We start from the raw sequence: 27,898 nt of genomic DNA on the forward strand, positions 1-27,898 counted from the left end.
ATGTGACTAATCAGAGGGACCATGAGCAGAAACTAATGAGATGATTTTACAGTTTTCATGTCATTTTGATCATTTTACACATCCACAAATCTCACAATGCACAGAAGTCAGGGTTTTTTTTTCCCTTGTGAGTTCTCTGTGAGCTCCTAATCGCTGAGCCACTGCTGCTAAGTAAACTTAATAAAGTAAAAATACTTAGAGATGCAGCATTTCATGTGGAGGGTATGTGCTATCTTTGTCTCCATTGTGATCATATTGCTTTGCCTGTATGGCCTAGAACATTGTTTCCCAAAGACTGGGTCATGATCCTCAGTCAGTTGAATGTTGAAAAGAAAAAGAAATGGGCTACTTTTAATGTCCAAATAGGCGACTTATGGATCCTTTTATTACTGCTTCAGTTACTGTTTTTCATTGTTTAAAACTTGAACTAATTTTTATAGAGACAGGACGCTCAGTCAACAATAAAATATCCTTATTAATGTTCAATAATGGTCAAATCCACCTTTATTTTGTGAGTGACTTGGGTCGTGAAGGTTTGTGACTTTTAAAATATGGTTCAACAGAAAAAAAGTTCCACAGTATTGCATTTAACTTATCTATTCTGTATTTATTCAATTACAGGTGCTTTTATTGGTAAACAAAAAATACATTGGAAAAAAAAACATCTTCTGACTGTAAGCGTGCTAGTTTCTCCACAGATCTAACCTGTAACTTGACATAGTGGCATCACCTGCTTGACTCAGTGGGGGTAGATACTTTTAAGGCTACACTCTGGATTATTACAGCAATGCAATACCATCTCCAGTGACATGCACATTGTGAAACTCTCTACCAGAAACTGCTTCTTCACTTTACAAGCCTATATGACTTGGCACATATAGTTATTTCTACCAGGCAAGCCAGGCAATTAGCACACATTTTCACAATTCCCACAATGCCCTGCTCTCCTACGCAGTGTCTTTGCCCTTATTGCTCTAGTCTTCATGCCACACGTGATGAAAACCAGTGAGTAATTGGGGCACGGCTCAGAGAAAAGGATCCTATATGTTTTACAGTCTATTCCCCATCTGTGCTGCGTTCACTGACCTCTGTAATAATCCCCCACCTCCACCGGCGCTGTCAAAGTCCGCCCGGCAACAGCCCCAAATCACCTCCACCTGTCAGCCAATCATAATTACTCTGTGAACTTCCTCACCTCATTTTTGTTTAAATGTTAACGCTGCAGTTTTCTTCGATAGATCAGCGTTTGATGTTCCTTTGTTCCCAGGCTAGAATTTTGTGTTAATGTTTTATTCATTCATTATTTTCATATTTTCAGCATCCTTCTACTATAATAATAAAAACAGAATCAAACATAAGTCATGCTTAGACATTTACATTTTGCAGTAACCGCATTGTTTAATCTATTGTAAATGTTGACGCTGCCCTTTGGTAATGTGAATTATGAGTTATTTATATTCTGATCTGATTCTAACAAATTTGGTACCTCTGCTTTGCCCAATTTTTACTCAGTCCTTAAATAATAGTGCAAAAACTATTGAAAATCAGATACTAAAACTGAAACTGAAACTGGTATCGAAACTAGATACTCATTTGAGCAGGTATTAATACTAAAATATCACATGAAAAGGACACAAATGAACCTTTCTTGAATGACACAGATATCAGACAACATGGTAATATAAAAGAAAGAACTATTATTTAATTTAGAATGTTTTTTTTATTTTTATTGTCATTGTGGTATTGGAATCTGTATTACGTATACAGTCTATTTCTTCGTATCAACATTGTTTAAAATGATTTTATTATCACAACAAAACTAATTTTTATAACATGTAGAATTGTAGAATTTTCTGTTTGAATGACTCTATTAATGTTTGCAATCCTTTTTCTGTTGGAACCAAAGAAAAGCTTTAGAGGAACAATATTTTTACTATTGCAAGACTGAAATAGTGTCATTTTTCTCTGTGCCTTTACAAATAGTTTAGGTCAAGGCTTTTGTGTTTCAACTTCTAAATAAATCTTTTGAAATTCCTTTTTTGATGAAACTCTATTGATAAATTTTTAGGTCACCCAACTCGTGTTTTATTTGTGGGTGTCAGGATGAAAATGTCAGACTGTTACCATAGCAATAACCATTTTACTAATACTATAACACTATATATACTTTGAATGGGAAAATGTTCTCAATGTTGCATAGGCTCTAAGATGAAACCCACAAATAGGCGACATTTTGAGGACATTTCACCATTCAGAAGAGAGCGTATAATATTTACTTAAGTGTGTAATTGCTATGACAACAGTGCCCATTTTCTTAGGCACCTGTGAATGGCAAAAATTAATATCATGATTTTCTTGGAGCCAGATCATGATTTCGATTTACGACAGACTTTAAATTTATGTTTGCTTTTAAGAAGTAAAGGATCCCCAGAGTCATGAAGGAGCTGTTCAATAAGAGGAGTGGGTGGGCTTTGTTTGAGCATAGAATTGCATTTAAAAACACTCCTTTCCAGTGCCCTGCTGTGTTTTTAAACTCCATACATTTTCACGAGAATCATTTGGATGAGCCCTGGAGTTGCTTATCTACTGAACTGAAGGGAAAAGATAGCTGTGATCATTTTGAGATTTGGAGATATAGACAAACAAATAATATAAAAACGAATAACAAAAACACAACTCTAGGTATGTTTTTGTGGAGATAACTGCATTATAACATGGCTTAAATCTCGAAGAATCCATTTTGTGTAATACAGGGACTTTCGGGTCAGTCTTATTATTGCTCTCTCTTCAGTATAATTCTAAGAGCTTCGATTGATACATTGATCTCCTCCATTGAACAGTATGAGGCCCAGCTCTCCCACTATTAACGAGCAGCTAATTACAGCAGCAGGTCTTTCTGTTTTGCCTCTCCTGGTGCAATTGCATTGATTTATATGTTGTGTTTAAGGCTCCCCTCTGAAGCCTCCAAAGACCGGTGAGTAAGATTTAGCTCACCTCTTCCACAGAGAATGACTTCACCCCTTCAGATAACATTGGCCTGGTTAATACTCGGCAGCGCCCCCTGTGGTGAGCCCATTATGCCCCGATAGCCTGCACCATCTGTGGAGCACATCTTTCCCCCCAGAGAAGGAGGGCTGGTTCAGGACATTTCCGCCTCTCTGTGGTCTCCTGCGGCTCTTGTGAATAGACAGGTTTGCCCTTTTGTTTAACAGGGCTCTCATATGGATGTGGTTTGTAGGAGCAGTCACTGATATCAGCTATTCACATAATGTCCTCTGGGGATAAGGCCTCCATGCTGGACCTATCTCCTGTTGTGATGTTCTATAGAAAAATCTGCTAAATTCACGGCGCTCCATCCATCTGGAATCGCCATCTGTAAAAAGTATCTTTCATTGCGACTAATGCTACTGCTTTTCTAACAATATTTTTATTGACTAATTAATTCAGAGTTTGCAAAAATAACTCCAAATTAAATTATACTAGGAGTTTTGCATTATACAGACTTTACAACAGAGGTGGGACTAAGTTGTTGTTTTGCAAGTTTCAAGTAAGTTACAAGTCTTTGAGCTCAAGTCCGAGTCAAGTCCCAAGTCAACGTCGAGTCTCAAGTCACTGGCCCATAAGTCCAAGTCAAGTCCAAGTCAACTGCTTTGAGCTTCAAGTCTTTAAACCAAAGTACAAAATAGAGTTTAGATTTTTCAGTTTATATAAATTTTAAGCTAAATTGTCCCTAAAAAGTCATAGTATATTTATATATGAGTATTTATGTAAGAGTTGTAGAATGGAAATTTTCCCTTTTTAAACGTTTTGAAAAGATCTTAGTGTGAATCATTACAGTCAGAATAGAAAGAATTAAGATGTACAAATCCATTTATGTTGTGATGTAGTCTGCACTGAGAATAAAGGATCATGTTCTATGTATTTCCCTCTGTTTTACGGTATTGTTCTGTATATTACTGTAGTACATATCTCACAGTACTTGATTTCCATCCAAAGTAACAAACAGAAGTGGGAGGGACATGTTCCAGTTTGTTCCTGTAAAATTAAGCACCACATGTATATTTGTAAATAGAAAAGTATTTTCTTAAAACATATATTTTTAGGAGAAGCATCAAGTCTTCTCAAGTCAAAGGGCTCAAGTCCGAGTCAAGTCCCAAGTCATTGAGCTTCAAGTCCAAGCCGAGTACCAAGTCTTAGTCCACTTTATCAAGTCAAGTCTCAAGTCCTAAAAATAGTGACTCAAGTCTGACTTGAGTCCAAGTCACAACTTGCAAGTCCCCACCTCTTCTTTACAATAAGCTCCATTTAATGCACACACACACTCACACACACACACAGACTCTCAATGTAGTCCTATATTCTAATAACATATCCTGCCACAAGGGTTGAGTGTAAAGTGTAGACCCTGTAGATCAAATTTTACTTGGAGCTTGGCGTTAATATTCATAATTCATGTATTTTTATCTTATGACTTATATGGCTTTTCATTAGAAGGTTCATGAATATTGACAGACATTAAAATAATCCTAGTTTCATTTAATGCGCGCGCACACACACATGCACACGTACACACACGAGCAAGCAGACAACTCTTACTGCCACAGGACTGACTGTAGAGTGTAGACCCTGTAAACCTGTCAATTAAAAAGCTCATTAACAACATGAAACAATTTTAACACAACTTAATTAAAATTGTGTTTATTTGCACAGCGCTGATTTAACTCCAGTCAGTACCAAAACATCGTCTGTGTGAGTTTTCAACAACAACATAGTGCCAGAGTGTAAATGAAAATGCCCCTTATCTTTGTCTGTATTTTAGTGCAGTATTGGCTCAGTGTTGATCTAATGGGATTTTAGTGAAAGGTGAAGGTGGCTCTGACCTCCCCATGTCCTGTTCATGAGAGAATTCATCACATCTGTTACTCTACAAGGACTATGGGCCAAAATCAATATCTTCTCACAAATGTGTAGTCTTTGTGTTAACACCGAGCACAAATAGAGAAACATGGACATATAAGTATAATGATAAGATAAGGAAAACTTTATTGGAAAGATGTATCTCCCACATAATTACACCCCTTATCACCCCAGTCCCAAGTGTATGTCAGCTTTAAAGGTCCTATATCATGCAAAATTGACTATTGTGAGCTTTTAGTCATGTTATAATGTTGTCACCTCATCAAAAACAGACCCGGAGTTGTGTTTTATTTCATTGACACATGTTTGAATGATCCTTTATTAGTCTATCCAAATTTCAAATTGCTCTATTCCATCTTGTGACATCATGAAGCTGTAATTTTCATGTTATTTTTTACCTTTAGTAGAGATTGGCAATAGGGCTGATATTATCCAACTGATTCTAGTGCAGGATTCTGGAGTTTAAAAAACAGTGGCCTATTTCCTGTGTTACCTGTATTTGTGTGTTAAACATGTGTGACTGAAACAAAACACAACTCTATGTAGATGAAGAAACACCATTAACAACATACTGTAGATCAGAATATGGGCCCTTTAAATTATACTATACTCCTTTCAGTTTTTAAGTTTTAAACCCAAAATCCAGCCCCAAACAAAACCAGGATATAAATGCATTAAATATTAACTTGTTCACTGGATGGCTGCAAAAAGCCATTTTATTTGTGTGTCGAAAGCAGGCCTGGGGGTCTGTGACAGTCAGCGTGTCTGATTCCCACTGCACCATCACACATCCAGCTTACTGTGCAAAAACACCCCCGACTGCTTTAGCTTTAGCATACTGACAACACTGTGTGTTTATGCTCTGGTGACACATGTAACAGAAAGTGAAATGTCAAGAGCTGGTTTTGTTTTGAAGATCTACACTTTTATCTTGAGAGTATAATATTATTTATATATTGGGGGCCACTTACCACAGTTGCTAAAGTGTTTGTCTATTGATCTGAAGGTTGACAGTGCGATTCCAACTCCCAAAGATGAATGTTGTGGTTGTGTCCTTGGACAAGACACTTAACCAGCTTTGCCTCCAGTGTCTGCGTACACTGATGTATGAATGTGTGTGTGAATGGGTGAGTGGTTCCTTGATGTAAAGCACTTCAAGTGCCATTGAGATGGAAAAGTGCTATATAAAAATGTGACCATTTGACCATTTATGTGTGTATCCTACACAAATAAATGGTCCATAGTTTAATTTTTACCCCATAGTCTTAAAGAAGCTGATGTCTGGGTAATCCCTCAGATCCAGGTGGGATTAATAGCAAAAGAAAATTTAATTGTCAAAAAAATTGTCACTAAATTGGTATTAAAAACTTTTTTCTTGTTGCATTATTATAAATCTGTAGTATTCATTTGATTTAACTTTAATCATTTCCTTTTTAATTAGTAGAGGCAATGATAAGTGACATAATTACCCCACAAATGTGTATTCTGTATAGACTTATAGACTGTATAGACATGTCTGGTGGATATGAATAATGTAATTTATGTAAAAATATAGATTAATTTTCCTCAGTATTTCCTCCTCCAGTATGACACCGGTCAAGTGGAAAGTGCATGTGATAAACCTGACGTCTTGATATTAGGTCATTGAAATGTTTGAAAGTAGGACATGTTTTGTTCCCGACTTTGCCCACTCCACAGCTCTTGCCTTTTCTAATGTTTTGTGCCATTACCTTCATCTTCTCCAAAGATCTAGGACACTACAATCATACAACATGTTTTGGACACTCTGGTCTTTGTCCAGACATGACGAGGCACTATAAGGAACACAGCGGCCTCTTTTCACCGAGAGTTTTTGTCCTTGTAACATTTCGGAAAATAAAAAAATTAAATCTGAGCATGTCTAACCAGATTTTGTATTTAGTGTGGGCACAGCAGCTTTCTTTTTACTTAGCTTTTGGTCTGACACCTGCTTACATTAGAATAATTTTTGGCTTTCCTTGTAGTTGCTGATGCCATCGACATCCCATACATTGGAAAGACATCCCAAATTGTTCTAACCTAGTATATATTGAGACAGAGCACATACACTATGCCTGTTTTACTTGACTATGTTCCCTGTGCATATATTTGTTTTATTAATGACCTCACAATGACGCAGTTCTGTCTCATCCCCGGAGTTACTGTAATCCATTCATATTTATAGCCATAGTAAGCCACTTCCTTTGTACATCCGCGTTTCTTTATTATTTATAATGTACAGTTGCAGCAGTAGCCTCTATAACATTGGCCACTCTACTTACTTTATATAGCACACATTATAAACATGACATGTTAAGACAATAAAAGAGAGTAAAGATCATAAATAAAAAGTGTTAAAATACATAAAAGTAAACATTGTTAAAACTCTACAATGAATCAAACAGAGGACCACACAACTCATGTGGTGTTAAAAGACTACAAGTGGATCTTCAAGGTCTTGTATTACACAAAATGGATTCTTGTGAGCTTTTAGCCATGTTATAATGCTGTTCGCTCATCAAAAACACACCTGGAGTTGTGTTGTGTTTCATTCACATACGTTTGAGTAATCCTTTATTATTAGTCTGTCTCCATCTCCAAGGCTCAAAATGCTCTGTTCCACCTTGTGATGTCATGTAGTGGTAGGTTTCAAAACATGTCAGAGTTTGGACTTTCGGTCATCGCAGAATGCATGGGAGGGTCCTCCAAAAAAGTGAGTATCAAATCACCATGTTTGTTTTCCCAGTGAGATGCGTCTATTGTCATAGTCGATCTTTTCAAGTTTTTGGAACCATATCACTTTTGTTTCTGGTTCTGATATTGTCATATTTTTGTCATGGGACTCGGACATCATAATTGTGTGGCTGTTGGATGTGCTAACAGCGGAAAACGGGCTTCGGAAGTTTGCGAACTCCATAACTGCAAAATAAATCAGTGTGACTGCAAACCTTCGTTCAGACTGTTTCACTTCCCAGCAGTCCGATATTAGGACGTCCAACTACCACACAATTACGATGTCCTAATCCCATAAATAAAATATGACAATATCAGAACCAAAAACAAAAGTGACATGGTTCAAAAGCCTTGAAAAGATTGGCTTTGACAATAGACGCATCCCACTGGGAAATCAAACATGGCGGTTTGATGCTCACTTTTTCAGAGGATCCTTCCCAGTATGCATTGCACGATGACCGGAAGCCCGAAATTTGGGATGCATGTATTAGCAGTTATCTTTTACCTTTAGCTCTGTCAAAATAGGCAATCAAGGTCTGAAAATACCCAAAAATTCTAGTGAGGGCGTGAACACTCCGGAGCACTTCCTGTATTATCACATGACATCACAAGGTGGAACAGGGTGTTTTCCATTTGAGAGAAGAACTCAATATGCAGGGTTTGTGTGTTTAAACATGTGTAAATGAAACGACGAAGCAACACAACTCTGGTTATGTTTTTGAGGAGGAAATAACATTATAACATAGATCAGAAAGCGGTGTAAGCACTTTAAGACGAGGGTTAGGTTTAGTTAAGACTGAAAAACATTCCACTGTGGGGTTTGTTCAGTTTTACACTACAGACTCAAACCTCTCAGGAACCAAATACATACTTCATTTTAAACTCGGGCACATGCATACTCTATTGGGACTTTTAATTGGAATTTTTCTTCACATTGAGCTGCACTGGTCCTCTGTTGTATTTTGTAAACCATCTGGGACCATACGCCTCCGCTTATAGCTCGTCCTTTACATTATTTTTAGTCGCGTGCAGGTGGTGGTCTGACGCTCGCCTCATCCTCTTCCTCAGTGTGAAGGCAGCACGTGAGATCTGTCTGTGCTCCATGTGACATAAACAAGGGGAGAAAGAGATTGGGATTCTGTTAAATATAAAGCTCTGGTATCTTTTGGAAGGTAAAAGGTTTTGAATTTTAATACACATAAGTTTGGCTTTGAATAGCATCACATAACGGCCCTAAGCTCTTGTGTATCTGTTCACATGGGTCTGAATAACATGAAGCTATGGTATATTTAGCACTGAAGAGGAAGATGTGTCAATTTCCCTTTCACAGCTAAATTGGAATGTGTAGCAGTGTTAAAATGTTCTGAATTCAGAAGATTTACCTCAAAGCGCCTATATTACACAAAACTGTCTCTTGAGAGATTTAAGCCATGTTAGAATGTTCATCAAAACATAACTGAATTTGTGTACATCTCCAAAGGTCAAAATACTCTGTTCCACCTTGTGATGTCATGAACTTCAACTTTAAAGTTAACTGTTACTTTTTTACCTTTAGTTCAGTAGAGATTGGCAATTCAAGGGCTGAAATTATCCAGATAATTCTAGTGAAAGTGTACAAAGTTTAAAATTACAATGGAGCACTTCTTGTATTACCACATGACATCACAAGGTGGCACAGAGTGTTTTCTGTTTGAGAGAAGAACTCAGCCTAGACAAGGGTTTGTGTGTTAAACATGTGTGAATGAAACAAAACACAACTCCCCATTGGAGTAGTACCCACCACAGGGTTGGGCAATAATGCGATATTACAATATCCCGCGGTATCACAAAAAAAGCAACAGTGTCATTTTCATTAAAGTCATAAAAAAAAATCTTCAGCTCATGAGAACCTAATGTAATATTATAATTTATTGATACCTAAATTTGCTAATGAATGTGCGGTTGTATTTTCAATTAAATGCTATCACGATTTAAAACTGTCTATAATGTTTCTTTTAACTGTTTGGGGAGACAACTTTTGATTAGTTTCGTTCTGAACATGAACATGAACAATAAACACTAAATGATAAAAACAGCTCGCTCCTTGTGCACTGATGCGGTTCAGCTTCTCTCGGACTAAAGGACACGACTCAGTGGAATATGAGTGTTCTTTCTGTGACAGAGGATGTGCTGCTGATGGTGAGTCTGTTCTGTGTGTGTATCATGTTGGAGATGATTCATGTGAAACTTTTCAGAGATTGTAAATCTGCAGGTCATATGAATAGACCGTATAGCAGTGCGGCTTTGTAGTTTACCAAAGTCGTACTAAAACATTTTGAGAATACAATAATACTGTATACCCCGGTAAAATCCTGAGAAGATTTAATGGTATCAAAATTTGGATACTGCCCAACCCAATTCCAGATATGTATTTGAGGAAACAACATTAGAACATTGTTCAGAAAATGTGTAATATGGATCTTTTAATTTAAAGTACCAGAAATAATGCTGCAGAAACTGTTCAATTGTTAATCCTTCTTTTTTTTACATTTGGAAGAATATGATTTTTTTTTGTTTCTATATCCTTTGTAACATCAGACATTTTGATTTGCATGGACATTCAGGGTAGGCAGAGCTGTTTTGTTTTAACACTGAGTGCGTATACATGCACATCAATAACCCGGTTATGATCGGCTTTTTTGAGTATCCCGGTTTCTTGATGGTGCATGTATACGCAGTAACCCGGTTTCAGTATCCCGGTTATGGCAGTATCCCGGTTATTAGAAACCGGGTTACTGTAGATGGTTTATTCCAATAGTACTTGTGTCATGTATACGCAGTATCCCGATTACTGCAACATAAAGTTGAGTGCGCATGCATCCAGAAGACACTTTCCAGCCTTTCACCACAACAGTAGCGACATAAATAAATTGACCAACATAAATAAAGCGACCAAACGAGTGAAATGACTGTAAAATTAAGAGCTGCGCTTGCACACGTACAATCTGCACTCGTGTGATCGCTGAAAAGCTAAAACATGAACTATCTCCTATACAACACATGCACAGAACACACTTACCACCATTAGCACCTCTTCTGTCACAGAAAGAGCACACATAATCCACAGAGTCGTGTCATTTAGTCCAAAAGAAGCTGGTCGCATCAGCGGCACAAGGAGCAAGTTGTTTTTATCACCGCTAACAGTTTATGCTAATTAGCCAAACGGTCTTAAGTTTCGTTTCTGTAAAACGTAAACAAATGTGATCATATCTGAAGTATATTCTCAAACAGGCTGATGTGGCTCTATAGTGTTTATGGTTTATATGTTGTAAAGTTAATGTAGTGGCAGTTTAACTCCAGTCTGCCACTATAGCTGTGAGGGCTGTGTGGCTTTAGCTTGACTCGTGTTTAAGATGAAAACTGAAAGATTCAATGTCCAAACTTACAGAATATTGATTATGAGGTTTAATTGTAGATGCAGCTTCCATAACTGAAGAATACACAAAATATCCTGATCACACGGTCCAAAAAACTGTATGGCATCAACCTCCTACAGCTTCCACATAAAGAATAATCAGGCCACAAAGGCCACCTGGCTATGAGCCACTAGGCTCCACCCCTAAGGCTCCACCCCAAACACCTTGAACCAATGTGGGTCAAAAATGGCCGTAACAGTTGAGTTTATTTATGCAGAAGATTTTAATGAAGAATCTGTTGGGTTTGATCTGCACAGTAGATTGTGGGATATCTCGTAGCTCCTTAGCTTCTTATGCTAAAGGTTTGTATTTTTCCTGGTTTATGAAATTGATTTAAGTTAGTTTTTGCGCCTGCGCATTTGTAAGATTATGTCAAGAAACCAGGATACTCCATTTGATCATGTATATGCGGATATGAGTATCCCGGTTTCTCAGTGAGCATGTATACGCAGTAACCCGAATACTGACATAACCGGGATATGGCTAATAACCGGGATACTGATGTGCATGTATACGTACTCACTGAAATGAGTGAAGTTTCTGAATTCAATGAAATCTTAATCTGCATTTTCACAAGATCTGATAATCCAACATCAACATCATCTGGTGAATAATTAAAACCAAAATGGCTGCATCAAAGTCCCTGATCCGCATGTTTAGACATCTCCGTTAAGCAGTTGCCATGTTACCGAGCCACTGCTGACGCTCACAAAGAGAATAAGGAAGTAATCACAATTAAAAATATTGACTTGGGGTTTCCTGTTTGCATTCATGATTTATATCTGCTTATCTTATGCCACTCAGTTCACCTCCTTGCATCCACCATACTGCAGTGTTGTGAATAATCCAGCTATTTCTGTGCGTGCAGCGAGAATAGGGGCCCTGGCGATCCATCAAACGCGATTCATCTGCCATAGGACCTGACCCGTCCTCACCGCCTCCTCTGCGTCTCTTGATCACAGTGGGGTCCCGCTCTGATGGACTGAAATATTGATAGGAGGAGATCGTAGGGTAAACAAGGGATGGCAGGCCGTGTACTAAGAGGAGATCGGTGTTAAGAGTAAGAAGAGCTAGTGCGACATCGAGGCATCCTGTTGCTATGTTAAACCGAGAATGCAGTGGCTGTGCTTTGTAGTGTGTGCTTTTGGGTTTTATCGAACTATATTTTGTGGTGTCATCTTGTCATCTTTAACACACAAATCCTAGATATTTAGGCTGAGGTTTTCTCTCAAACAGCAAACACTCTGTTCCACCTTGTGAGGTCATGTGCTCCATACACCTCTTTAGAATAAGGCCCTATCCACACTAGTACAAATTCAAGTCATTTTTCTTGTGGATGTAGTGTTCGTCAACACTAATCTGATTGAAAATGGCTCCAGAGATGAAACAATCTGGTGCCACCAGCTCTCATGAATTCATCTGAGTACAGATCTGATCCAGCACTGTGTGGACGCTTGAAAACGTTGATACGCTGATGTAGGTCTTTGCACTGCGAAGTAATTCAGAGAGGCTAGAATATATGTCCATTCATATAAACGGTCTATGCGTATGACTTGCAGACGTATAATATCTGAAAAGTTTAACACAAACCATCTCAAACATGATAAAAGCACAGACACACCATCAGCAGAATACCCCTCTAATGTTGTTTCCTCAAATACATATCTGGAATTGGGTTGGGCAGTATCCAGATTTTGATACCATTAAATCTTCTCAGGATTTTACCGGGGTATACAGTATTATTGTATTCTCAAAATGTTTTAGTACGACTTTGGTAAACTACAAAGCCGCATTGCTATACGGTCTATTCATATGACCTGCAGATTTATAATCTCTGAAAAGTTTCACATGAATCATCTCCAACATGATACACACACAGAACAGACTCACCATCAGCAGCACATCCTCTGTCACAGAAATAACACATATTATCCACTGAGTCGTGTCCTTTAGTCTCACAGAAGCTGAATCGCATCAGCACGCAATAGCGAGTTGTTTTTGAGTGCTTAGTTTATGCAAATTAGCCATGTGGTTTTAAGTTTCATTTCTGTCAAATGTAAACAAATATGCTCAAAGCTGTGTGGATAGGGAAGGCTTGCGGACAGAAAAAGGACATGTCTGGATGCAGATCATTTCTGATACGGTGATGCGTTTCAGTGTATATGTAGCCTAATTTTGTCCAAAAATTTTCAGTCTCGGCTGAACTAAAAGTAAAATGTAGCTGTTAACCTGTAAACTACCTCTTCATAGCGTCACAAGGTGGAAGAGAGCAGTAATAATAAAGAGTTACTCAAACAAAACAAAACACAACTCCAGGTCTGTTTTTTGACGAGGTAAAAACATTGTAACATGGCTTAAAGCTCACAAGAGTAAATTTTGTGTAATTTATAGGACCTTTAAAAGTTATGTGTTGGTGAATTAACAATTTATAATTTGTTGTTTCATAAGCATTGCAAAAACATCACATCTCAGACACCCTCGGGTATTTTCAGTCTAGACACGATTGCACAGTTAGTGGGACCAGCACCTCAGTTTGAGAATCACCACACTTTGCTTTTAAACACTGCATCCCAAATCGTTCCAATGCATCCCAGTTACGAAACAGAGAAAGTTAACTCAAGGTGGCACTAAACCGCACGCTGTTCAAGTGATATCTGACTGATTTTTGTGTAGATGTTTTGTAGAGTTTACACTGTAGTTTGACAAGTCATTTAAAATCCAAACATGTCTTGTAATATTGCCATTCCATTAATTCGCTCTATCTTATCAGTATGTGAACAAGATCGTCAGGCCTCACCGGGAATGTATAAAGAGCTTTAAATCATCATGACCCACATAAAGTCCATATTAGGCCTATTATTATGCTAATAGCTCATCCTTATGCTACTCACCTCTCACCGATAGTGCTGGAGTCAGATTTCATTTTACACAACCAGGCATCGTCAGGGTTTTTGCCTCTGTTGTGTAAATTGCTTGAGCTCTTGAAATCATCATTAGAAGTGATGTGTCTTTGATGGTGCGTTCAGGGACCTTGGCTTGAGTAGGATTTGCAGACTAGAGCAGAGTTAGCCACCTCCCACCTGCAGCTCTCAGACTTTGGGACAAGGCCAGGTGCTCTTCTAAACCATGAGTCAGAATTTAAGCCTGTTCCTTCACCCAAAATAGCTCCTCTCTCTCTCCATATCTTCAAGGGGAAATTATGCAGTAGAGAGGATATGAACTTTACTTATTGCTCGGTCTAATTTAGGTGAATATTTAATCAAAGCTTTACTGGTTGCTGAGGAGTTCCCTAACCATCTGCCCTTTAAAGTACTATCTTCTATACCAAGGTAATAGACTTGAAATCATAATACTGGTCTTTATTGTATAAGATTACTTGTTCCGTTGCATTGCTTTTTACTCATCTTAAAAATACAAATTGAACTCTGCTTTTCATATATTTCATTTTTCAACCTACCGTATTTTTCGGACTAGTAAGTCGCACTTTTTTTCATGGTTTGGGTGTTTCCTACCACTTATACTCCGGTGCCACTTATATATTAAAAATTTCACACTGACAGCTACAAGAGCCTCTAGACTTGTGTGTCAGTATCTGCAACTCCTGTTACTCCTGTTCCACTGTCACTTGGCTCTGCCAGGTATGTATGTGTGTAGAACACAGCTTCACGGCAACTGGGAGGATGCACCTTTCCTGCAAGTCACTGGATGGATGGACAAAGCCTGGACTTCAGTGCTACCGAAACCATCCTGTCGGGATTCAGAAAGGCCAGAATAATTCTAACTGGAACTGATGCTGAGTCTGACGACAGCTACACAGAAGAGGAAGCGGCGCTCTGTTTACCTCCGGAGGTCGAGGCAGAGTTGCTCAGATATGACACCAAGGATGAAGAATTCTAGGGAATTAGTGATTTGGAGTGAGATAGAGAGTTTGGTAAACTTGTTCTGTTCTGTTGTTTATGCTATAGTTATCAGGAGAACTGTTCATATGTGACGTTAACAGTCTGCTGTTCTCTGTTCAACTATAGCTTGCCTTTCAAGATGAAATGTCAGTTCCTGGTCTCTGATTTTATAAAATAAATTTCCTCCAAAACGTGCAAATTATAGTCCGGTGTGACTTATATATGTTTTTCTTTGTTTCTTCATTACGCATTTTTTGGCTGGTGCAACTTATACTGTTGTCTGAAAAATACAGTACATTATTCTGGCACTAATTAGAAATGTATAATATGTATAATATACTTTCTCTGAACACAGTTTAAATTGTATCTGATTGGATGGATTACTTATGGATTTGTTGAAAAATATATTTTACAGTGATTTGATTTACAGTTCTCTGTTTTAGGGTCACAATCTTATCTTATACAAACATTTTGTTTCTCAGTACAATTAGTACAATTATACTATTATTATCTCACATATATTCACAATGCTATTTTAAAACCTAAACACATCTGCTCTACAAATTTAGATATGCAGTAATTGTGTGTTACTAAAACTCAAATATTTATCATTTACTATTGTTTCATATTTCTACAAACTGTGCCCATGCCCCCTCCGTCTCCATCTCTTATAATAGGCCATAAGCGTTGATTCTCCTGGGATGCACTAAGCCTGCAGTCACATGGCTTGAAGGGCAGAGAGTGAAAAAGTGAAAGAGGGCACACAGCGAGCGCAAGAGGGAGGGAGAGAGAATTGATTTTCCAGTCAGAGGCCGTACCATGAGGAGCCCAGTGCAGCCCGGGGGCCCATGGTGGAGACGCTCATGGAGGAAAAGGCCAAAGTCTAACCTCAAGAAACAACAAGGCGCTGTGGTTTTCTATTCTGGGATTCAGTCAAGTGGCTTAAGATTTATTATGGAAGGAAATGCATTAGAATAGAACAAGAATGAGTATTGGTTTTCAATTCTAAAATGTGATGATGTGATGCTCTCAGATGTGGGGACAAGAGCTACTTCTCTGTATTATTAATTTCTACACTCTAGAAGTCACTGTATCAGAACAAATAGCTGTGTTTTAACAATATAAATTTTAGCTGTGCCCATCTGTATTAAATATTAATAAAATGTGAAAAACAGAACAAGTAGATTTTATTATTTTGTTATTCCGCACTTACCTTATGCATTGTGGGCAGCCTATTTTTTTTCCTGCAATGAGTTTATAAGCATGTTTACCTAGCATGCAAACTGGGCACTTCCTGATTAATGGACAATAAAACGCTTTATAATTAGATGCAGGCAGGACACAGTTCCTAGTTGGAGGATTATCTTATCTTATTGTGTATACATATTACAAACAAACCAGGGAACATAAAAAACATTATATTTTCCTGTCTGACATAAAATGTTAATAATACCTGCATGTGGTTGGCGTTTTCACACAAAAGGCAAATTGCAAACAACAGCAGTTATAATGTATGGTTATTAGGGATGCAATGATCTGGTTTTCCCACGATTCGATACGTATCTTGATATACGAGTCACGACAACGATTCAATTTCGATATGTTTTAAGACTCTCATGTCTCTCATGTGAGTTTCACACGTCTCATGTCTGTGTCTTCACTGAGACAGACAGTAGCTCCTCCCACACTGCCCTGCTACAGTCTTTGCTCTTACAGACAAACTTACAGACTCTTTCTGGACACTACATAGAAATGTCTCAACAGACCGTTTTCTGAGTAAAACTTATGAGATAGAGTTTGAGGAAAAGACCACGTATATCGCAAGTTGCGGGTGCGTATACAAGCGCATCCGATTGAGCACATCCAAAAGTGATTCTAAAGTATTTAAAAGTTAATATCTTTGTCATTCCTGGGTCTATCAGCGTAAAATAAAAAGTGACTGAATATTTTGGCTGTAAGTACCTATGGAGCTGTGATATCTGTTTTCCTTTCGGACCAAAATAAATGACAACGGAGCACTCATGGATGGGCACATGCATATCAACACGAGTATCAAACAAACGCTTGTATCAAATCATGACACCAGTATTGAACGCTTTGATATTATATTGAATATCGTTGCATCCCTAATGGTGATGTAGTGCAGTTATATAGTGTAGAAATATAGTGTAGACATATAGTGTACTACATGTTTTTGCCTTCATGTTTTTCAGTTGTTTTTTTGAGCCCGTCTCTGTGCACTATAAAAATCTGCAGCTTTGTTCCCTCTGGCAGTTTGAGCGAGAAAAGGAAGTACTAGACCTGGAGACGCAAACTGAGAAGACAAACCAAAACAGTTGCCCTGGCTGGCGGCCATGACAGTCGGGGGAGGCGAGTTCACTAGGGTTTCCATGGTAACGCGCACCAGAGCCTCAGCCCAGCGTGAGCCCTGCCACAGTCTGCAGAGGAGGAGAGTAGGCAGACGGAGCAGAGCTTCACTGTTGTTTATGACTTATTATTATCATTGCGCAACAAAAACGGTCGCCTCATGAGTCAGTGTACATGTCTTAAATCAAAAACACTAATTGATAACTGAAAATAGCACGCCAAGAGTATTGAACTGTAATCGTGCCAGTGAGAAAGTGTCTCACTCTACAGAAATATAGGCTTTTATTATAGATTTGCATTGTGTAACTTTTCTGATGGAGGGTCCGTCATATGGTTTTCTCCATGGATACGTAGTTTCTTTGTCTGTAATGCTTCACAGTATGGCATTAAACCTTTCTATCTTCATGTAGACCAAACCAGACCAAGTTACAGGTCAGATCTGTGGAGAGGCAACCCCAGTCACAGTCAGAATACCTGTTTTTCTTGGTATTTTTGCACTAAGATAAACAACTGTAATTGAACAAACGTAAGGTAGAGCTGTTTAATGTCATACTGTGTAACTTTACATGCAGAGCAATGGCATATCTGTAGAAACAAATGGGTGACAGACCCCCATCCGAAAAGTTACATAGTGCACCTTTGACAGTTCATTTTGTATTAAACTGTATTTGGTGTTAATGTGCAGAAAATTGCTAGTGCAGATTTTTTATAGATCACACATTGTGCATTAGTCTGCTATAGTTATAATCTATGACACCCATGAGTTATTGTTTTAATTTGCACTTTCCAAATCGGAATATTATTCTAAAACAACAACAACTTGAGAGCAGACGTCACAGTAAACGTCATCACAACAAAGAGTTTTTTTTTTATTTGTACCAAAATGACTACACGACGCTGCCAAATCCTACGTGTATCAGCGATTAAGAAAATAGAATTGAAAAACGAAGCAAGTACAGAGCAGTGAGTGTATGCTGATGGTGAAAATGGGGGTTGATCTGCAATATGGTGTCTTGAAAATAAGTGATTATAGATTGCTCAAACATGCACGAATTACTCCAAATACAAATTTGAGTGGGTAAATGAGAAGGGGAAGCAACTATGACATTGTTAAAAGCTCTGAGAAGTCCATTTTGCATAATTGGTCTGCTCTAAAGAAAGCAAAACTGTGGACAGATATGATTTAGAGCACTTGTGTGTTGTCTGGCTATATATAGTTTATATAGTAATAGTTATATCAATAGAGATACTGCTGTAGATTCATACATCTTTCTGTATTGTTGTTATCTAACTTGATTTGCTTCGTGACTCAGCCCATATCGATGCAATGTAAATAAAAAGCACATTCAATTAGAGAAATGACATGTGTTTACCATCGCTGTTTTTATTCTTGAATAATAATTGTGCCATTGAGAACTAAATACATACATACATGCCTAGATACATACATACATACATACCTAGATACATACATACATACATACATACATACTTACATGCATACATACTTACATGCATACATACATACATGCATACATACCTAGATACATACATGCATACATACCTAGATACATACATACATACATACATACATACCTACCTACATACCTACATACATACATACCTACCTACATACCTACCTACATACATACCTACCTACATACCTACCTACCTACATACCTACCTACATACCTACCTACATACCTACCTACATACATACCTACCTACATACCTACCTACATACCTACCTACCTACATACATACCTACCTACATACCTACCTACATACCTACCTACATACATACCTACCTACATACATACCTACCTACATACATACCTACCTACATACATACCTACCTACATACATACATACATACATACCTACATACATACCTACATACCTACCTACCTACTACCTACATACCTACCTACATACATTTTCCATTCACTATGAATAAATCTTCCACTTATTGTCTTATAGTACAGTTTTTACGGTACCCTCCTTGACCCTTTGTTTTACTTGAATCTACTTTCTAACCTGTTTTTGGAAAGCAACACATTTTGAGATTCAGTTGGGTTATTTGGACTTGCAGAGCTGCACTTTTATGTCATAAAAGATGTGATTTTTATCCTTTTTCATATCTGTTACATATTGATGAACTCTGTAATGATCTATGCAGTCTACAATGTAAGACTAGTTGCTATATTTCATGTTTTTGTGCAGTCATTTTCGCTTGCTGCTGTTTGATAATCTGGCATCCATTCTAGTCTTAATATTGGTTAAATTTTAGTTTGAATCTGCCTGGTTTTAGTCCTGCTTGAACCTTTCTTTAGACCTGTTTTGTTCTAGTTTTCTGTTTGGTCCACTTTCAGTCCTGGTTTAGCCCTGGTTTCCTATACTGCCAATACTCATCAGCAGTATTTGTGCCAGTAAAAGTGTGCCACTGCAACACAATATGCAGTACCATGCATCATAACTACCCTGCTTATATCTTAAACATACATTAGCGTTTACTTGTATTATTTGTGTTCAGTTCAGTCTGGACCTTATAAGCCATTCTCTACAGATTTGTTAATTTGTACTACTCTTTTTTTTTCTCTCTCTCTTTCTACACGTTTTTCCCTTCTTTCTATGTGATTGCCGTCATCGATTCTGTTTAAGAGCTAACTAGCCAAAGAGCCCATTCAGCCTCAAGCGGGGTAACTGCATGTGACAGGCTCTGCAGAGCGGCCCACAGCACACAGACATATGGATCTGTGCTCCAATGGCACTATTTTTACATCCACAGAGCTGAGAAAAAGTCCTGTTTAAAAGAGATGTGGCCACAAAGAACTGTCTATCTTTGTTCAGCAACAGAGTGTGCTGGAAATGAAGAAAAACCTAAACATGCAGAAGGAGAGAGGTGACTACTGCCAAGGGGTTGATCGTGTCTCGTAATGGTTAAGATAGTTTTAGACAGATTTGAATTTGTTATTTAATCTCCTTATCAATACCCATCCTGTAGTTGTATTTTGCTTCATTGACGCTTTCATTTCATTAATACATTAATCCAGAGTATTCTTCTGAGTACTAAAAATTTTGCCTGGATTGTTGCATCACAGGTAAAACTCTGGGCTACTCCTGCACACAGTTTTAAGTCCATAAACCATCATGCGCTTGTTCTGTGGTCAATTTGTGTTCACAACAAACACATGACTCCATTAATTTAGCATTCACATTTGTTTATTAGTTTTTTGCCACTGTTCTCTCGCACTAGTCCCAAAATAATGATTTCCTTTTGAAAATTATTCCATGCATGTAATCGTGTGCTTATTTACTTACCTGTTGGTGAGGCCACTAGATTCATTTGCATTTGCACTTGTTTTTTCTGCTGAGTGCCTCTGTCCCCTTAAGCTGTGATTCTTATTCATTACAACGGCCTTTCCTTTCAAGAACGTGCCCAAAGTGAATGTGATGTATGTCGCTATGTTTACCTTTTTACATTTCTTCAATTATTCAAATAACACAGCATTTAAATTCCTACAGTATTCTTAGAAAACAGTGTTGGCTTTAGCTTTTTCTAATCAAAACACAGAGTTATGTTTTGTTTATTTAAGCACATTTGAGAAATCCAGCATTTTTAATATACTGTATGTCTCTCTGTTGCTCAAATTGCTTTCGTTAATCAACTTTAGTGCTAGCACCTATTGTTATTTGCCTTATTTAACACTTTGACTTGCATGTTTTTAATAAATTATAATACTAAAGAATACTTGGACACTTTTTTTTTTTTTTTCTACTTGGATGAGGCAAAATACTGGACTTTGTGTATAGATATCAATATTTTTATTCAAGTTACCTGCTTTTTTATGACTCTGAACCACTGCTTGAGAATCCCTGATCCATCTGTACAAGCTTGTCTCGTTGGAGTAAATCAGTATTGCGTTTTGCCAGCGTCTATGAAAGACTTAATGGTGTGTGAGAGCTTTTGTAGAAGATATGATTTATGTCTCCAGTCACTGTCAGATTCTTGTGTTTTCATTCAGGTCCTCTGTGTGTGTCTATGGGGATGAAACAGAGTAATAATATGATATGATTTATTGTCTTAGTAACAGCTATGGTATTATAGCACCCATGCAGCACTGCCTCACTTTGCTAATGGCTATGCATATTTTAACACACAAATTAAACCATAAGTGAATGCGTTATGAGGACCGCGTGCACTGGGAGCTCTACATTAAATAGAACAACCCAAGTGGAAATGGTTTCTTCATTTGAACATGCGTGCAGACGTACATATAAATCATACAGTCAAAGGGTTCTGCATCAGTGGTGCAAGTACCAAAGGGTATATGAAGATTATGGTGGTGTACAGTAGTGTTTTGCAGTTCATGTTATTTTATTTCTGTAATGTCAGTAGTTGTTGTACTGCTGTGCTAGTGTTCTGGTTTAGTTCAGGTTTAGTCCAGTTTTAGTGCAGGTTTAATCGTGTTCACATCAGCCTTATATGTTTTATATTGAGTTATCCAGTTTAGACTTCAATTTTTTAGGTTTAATACATTTTTGTGTAGCCCAAGATCACAACAGTACTCACCTGCATGGCTTAACAAAATTTAACCAACAGAAAGTTTTAAAATCAAACAATGAAACACAAACAAACATTGGTCATTGGTCCATATCAGAGAGGCAGGTTAACCAACAGTGACATTTGTGGACAGAATGATGATTAGAATGGAAATTAGTTCTGGTTTAGTCCTGGTTTAGGCCTTGTTTTTATCCTGGTTTAGTCCTCATTTAGTCCTCATTCAGGCCTGGGCTTTGCACGTCATGTTCAGATGAAGAAGCCATTTTCACTTGGGTTGACCTGGTTTGTTCTGGTCCAATGAGGTTCATTTGGTCTTCCAATAATTTATGTTATTAGGTTCTTTTTTCAGACTATGAGTTTGTTTTCATACCTGCCAGTTTTGACTGTTCACTAGCACTCTTCCTCATAGTGGATACGTGATGTTGCTGTGACGTGCCCGGTCCGCTGATTTATACAGGTTTTGCACAGGACTATAAAACGGGATGAGGGGGCTTTTTTTTACTCTCACACACCTGGGATACTGTCCTGAGGAAGTCAGACTGCAGATGGAGCTGTCATGCCTCCCCCAGTAGGAGGACACTGCCAAAACCTGTTTAAATCAGCTGACCAGACACATCACAGCAACATCACATGACCACTCTGATGAAGAGTGCTAGTGAGCAGTCGAATCTGTCAAGTATGAAAACTCTTGGTCTGAAAAAAGAACCTAATAACATGGTTTAGTCCTGGTTTGGTCCTGGTTTAGTCCTGGTTTAGTCCTGGTTTAGCCTATTTGCTGTCCCCATTACATCTAAGTCCTTTTGGTCCCATTTTCATTTTATCTTATTTTGGATAGATCCATTTTTACCTGGCAAGATGATGCTTTGAACCCTCACATTTTCTACACCTGTACGTTGTGTAAACCATTGCCAAATCTGATCTTTTTTTAAAAAAATTTCTCCTCTTTTGCAGCGAGAAGAGGAAGCTACAGGTCAACGTGGCCAGTCCCATCCAGTGCAGCATGAACGGGCGAAAGTGCACTATCATCGTCGAACCCAAAATCAACCAATCACAGCCCGACTTCACCAAGAGCCGCTCCGGGTACATTCTGTCTGTACCAGGAAACTAGGAAAATGGCATAAACATGAGAAAACAACAGCAGATTTCAAACTAAGCCGTCCGTGTGCTATAACAATGATTCACGTATGATTCATGTACATATGAGAGGTCGCTGACTATGACAGGATAGCAGCGCTGTGAGCAAACTGTGCTAATTGAATCCTTTAATACAAGCCAAATTTATTGTGTTTCTATGCATCGATCAAGCTATTTAAAACCTGTGTGCACTACAAGAGCTACCAAAGTGTGTCTGGAGTAAGTTGTGTGTGGATTTCAATCAGGCATAATATTATAACAGGTGACAGTTTTACAGTGGGTTTATTATCTCCCAATTAAACCTGTTGTAGTTATGGAAGATGTTATTTGAAGCAAGAATATTGGGCGTGCTTGTCTGAAATGTTTCACAGTATGACATTAAAACTTTCTATCTTCATGCAGATCAAACCAGGCCAAGTTACAGGTCAGATCTGTGGAGAGGCGACCCCGCTCACAGTCAGAATGCCAGTTTTCTAGGTATTTTTTGAGCTTTAAAACTTGTAATTTAATGCATTTAAGGTAGATGCGTTTAATGTCATATTGTGGAACATTTTAAGCAGAGCAATGAGTTGTCCATAGAAATAAATACGTGATGGACACCCAACCAAAAAGTTACATAGTGCACCTTTAGGGATTAATTCATGATTCACTTACAAAAAATGACTTTAAAGCGGCATTAGGTAACTTTAAGCAAGATAAATTAGTTTATACTTTATACTGTGGAACATTGTGACCATTTTCCAGTATTTTTTGTTAATCCAAAGCTAAATTTTAGATTGGATTCTACTTTATATGTATTTTCCATATACATATACAAGTATTTGAGTGGAAAAAGATGAAATAATTTATCTATTTCAGTGCTTTTTTATGTTGTTAAAAGCCAAATAGCACGTCAGTGGTATCAATGCATTCCCAAAACTGATCTAAAACGAACAAAGGAAGGATAAAATAACATTAGACAAGTGGTCATAATATTATGCCTGATCTGTGAATACATTCTGAAAGGTGAAAGGAGATTATGCAGAACCAATATTGCATAAATAATGAAAAATCCACACGCTTTGCAGAATTATAATCCATGCAAAAGTAATTGAGGTATGGAGAAAAAAAACCTGAAACCCTCAAAAAGGAACCAGTTTCGAAAAGGGCATATTGTAATTGACTTAATACCTGTCTGGTAAATAATGAAAAGTAGAATATAATCTTATGTGTTTACAGTCACATATGGGGATTTGAGTAAGATTATTGTTGTTGTTCCTTGTTGTAACTTTGCAGTCTGTGATGTGTTGAACATATCTTTGACACTGCATAGTTGTACATGCACAATATATATTAATTTAATTTCTGCATACATATATTTACTGCTACTTTGAAAATCTATACTAATTATATATGTAGTAAAATATATTCAAGGATTATGTGTATGATGAGCACTTATACGCCTATGAGGGATATACCTGAACAATGTTGTATTTTCAATGCATATGTTTATATTTGATCATTATGACGTACTGCCATAGTGTTTGGGGCCAGTCAGTATAATTAGTTTGTGTTTTTTTTTCTGTTAATTGAATTGCCTAACGACTTCCAATTCCCTGGAAAAGCCTGCAATTTGACTAATATCCTCTGTTAGAAACAACTGGGTTTGAGATCAGAATAAAGAGCCCATATTGCACTATTTTCTGATCGATGTTATCATGTTGTTTCCTTATCAAAAATATACCTGGAGTTGTGTTGTTGTGTTTTATTCACACGTTTTTAACACACCCTGCATATTTAGGCTGAGTTTTTCTCTCAAAACACAACTTCAGGTTTGTCTTTGAGGAGGTAACAACGCCCTAACATGGCTTAAAGCTCACAAGAGTCCATTTTGCGTAATATAGAACCTTTAGCGAAAGAACAAATGTTTAAATACAGTTTGACAAGTCTAATATAAAGTTTGATTGTAATAAAGACTCAGAAAGTATCAGTCAATGCAAGCCATTTTAGCACTCCAGGTCTCTTGTCTCACACTATACTAGATTTAACTCTGTTTTCATCAAACGTTCATTACAATCTGTTGTTTTGCAATATGTTTGGTGCAGACATTTATTTCGTATTTTAATTTGTAGTTTTATTCAACACAAATAATAGAGCTATAACTTGGTGTTCCCTTTTTCAATATTGTTTTGTATTTTTCCAGCACAGACTTTCAGACAGTCTTTTCTCTCCAAATTGCATTTTCTTGTTGCCCATAACTCCTCCGTGTTCTTTCTGTTCTGTTACCTGACTATGAAAACACATAATGAACCAACATAATATTACAACATTTTTCAAACAAAAAATTATGGACAAAATTACCCCAACTATTCTAAAAGGTGCAATATATATTTACTATTGTGACAGTAACTCAGTTGGTGGAGCGTTTGCCCACTGATCCGAAGGTTGGTGGTGCATTTCCAGCTCTCACAGATGAATGTTGTCCTTGGGCAAGACACTTAACCCACCAGGCCCCCAGTGTCTGTGTGTACACTGGTTTATAAATGTGTGTGTGTGAATGGGTGAGTGGTTCCTTGATGTGAAATGCCTTGAGTGCCTTGAAAGCGCTATATAAAAATGTGACCCTTTACAATAGTTTTTTTTAACTTTGGTTCATATAAAGATTTGATTTTGATTGATTTTGATTTGAAAAAGATTGGATAACTGTATGTTTATTCACAAACATACATGTCAAGATGTGTTTATTTTACTAATTTGCAATTGATCTTCCTCATTTTGTTGTGTATAATTGTCAAAAGCAAACATTTACCCTCCAAATTTTCTCACAAAACTCACAAAAATTCTTCCAGATACCAGAGTCTTTGAACATCTTGAGAGGAAGTCCTAGCCCACAGATATGAACCCAGTCTCCCAAGGTGTCTGTCCCAGTTGCTATTTCCCCGCTACATTAAGGTTAACTTCCTAACCGCATTTGCATCCTTAATTATCTCAAATAAGTCATTTATCTTAATTAGTATATTCACCGTCCAACAACAACACTTTTTTGTCTGCGTGTGAGGTGAAGACACTGCAGGTAAAAGCAGTAATGATAGACGGATTTGAAAGAGGGCGAGTGTGTGTGTGTGTGCGCTTGGGCCGATGGATGTGTCTATCCCCGGGCTTCGTTCGGTCCCACAGGCCTCCTCTCCCCGCTCTCCACCATCATCATTAGACTAGACTACACATCATGTCTCACTTCAGTGCCCCTTGCAGCGTTTAGTTCAGGAAACCAGGGATGTGGGTGAACAAAGGATCTCGCTTTCTCTCGCTTTATTTCCTTTAATCCTTTACAGCTACGCTATCGGTCTAATGTTAGAACCGTGGACTGTATAAAGAAGTGGACTGAGGGAGTGTGACGTCACATGTAGCGTTCAGCTCCAGCTAGAAATAAAGCTCACGGAAACTGCAGTTAAAGATGCAAATTAATACAAACATTTTAAGACTAAAAACTGCAGTTACAGAGAGAGAGAGACACCAATTTTTCAATGTCTAGTTCTATGTCCAATTATATATACTGTCTATGATTAGGACAAATTTATTTTTCATTGTACATAGTCAACAAAAATGAAAATAATTCAAAACATTTTAAATTCTTCACAGTTGCCACCCTTTGGTTTGATCACTGCTTTGCACTTTGCTCTTTCAACTGCCTAAAACTAAACTTGAATCTAAAATATAATCTATATTTTTATTAATTTACATGTTTTTCTTTGCTTCACAACTTCATACATCGTGCTTCATATATTTGATTCGATATTTTTGGCATGTAGGTTAGTAAGTAGTGACATAATCATAATTAAACTGAAATGAGAAGTTATGTCCAAACTTTTGACTGGTAGTGTATTGTGTAAAAAAACTTCTGAAGTCATGTTTTTGCTCAAAATGAGGTAAAAACAAAAGGGAATACACCCAGGCTAAGAATAAAAGTGTTTAATAGACATCTTCATTTCCATAATATTGATCAGTCGAGGGAACACTCAACCCACTAAAAGGCTTTTCTTAATTACTCCACTATAATAAACTGTGCCATTTTTTCCCATTCAAGTAAATTTATAGTTTTTCATTTTACTTTCTCTATGTTCAACTGTCAATACCAGCCAAAGCATTTGATTTTGTTTGATTTATACAAATATTTCTCAGTTAAAATGCTGATTCTGTATGTGCCTAATTTCGAGTTAAACTGTATTTCTGTTATGTTGTCACATATGTCAAAGTGCATACCACGATTTATATAAAGAAACTTGTCATTTTGTTTTGCGCCATTGATATCCATTATGTTTCAGTAATCTTTTCATTAATAAATCTATTTGAGCAAGAAATTGCCTCGGTCTGTTTTCATAATTTATACTTTACATCACAGGAGGTGTTCAACATGTATGTGTATGGTGGAAAGTTTCCATGGTGACACAGTGAGCACACATTAGCAAACACAGCCAAAAAAAGGTTTTAAGAGAATTTGAAAACTCAATAAAAATTACAAAATAGATTTTCTGCGATCATTATAGATTTCTGTTAGCGTCGGACCTTGCAGTGTTAGAATTTCTTCGCTCAACGGTAGGCAGATACTTTTTATTATTTCACCAATCACTGCTATTTTGTTGTGACGTATGTAATGCGCCACTAACAGGACTAACTGGTGTATTAAGCTTTTCCCAAATCCCGTAGGAAGAGGGGCAATAACGTCTTTCCTCTTGATAAAATTCACCAAACATTCTCTTTGTTCCGGCTTTAAATCCTCAATCTCGGGAATCGTTGCCAACACAGAATGTATGGCTCTTCGCTGATTGGCTGGT

General features: G+C 37.5%; 1 protein-coding gene across 1 annotated transcript in view; it reads left to right on the plus strand.

Annotated features, from left to right (window-relative positions):
• The window catches only part of myo1d (myosin 1D), a 157,488-nt gene extending 130,073 nt beyond the window's left edge, over positions 1-27,415 (plus strand). Inside the window, exon 22 of the mRNA XM_020918134.2 lies at positions 22,905-27,415. Within this exon, the coding sequence (XP_020773793.2) occupies positions 22,905-23,061 (157 nt within the window). The 3' untranslated portion in view covers positions 23,062-27,415. The remainder of the gene's footprint in view (positions 1-22,904) is intronic.
• Positions 27,416-27,898: the final 483 nt, after the last annotated feature.

Source organism: Boleophthalmus pectinirostris, unplaced genomic scaffold (genome assembly GCF_026225935.1).
Source record: "Boleophthalmus pectinirostris isolate CB_2022bp ecotype Guang Dong unplaced genomic scaffold, ASM2622593v1 HiC_scaffold_14, whole genome shotgun sequence".
Lineage (NCBI taxonomy): Eukaryota > Metazoa > Chordata > Actinopteri > Gobiiformes > Gobiidae > Boleophthalmus > Boleophthalmus pectinirostris.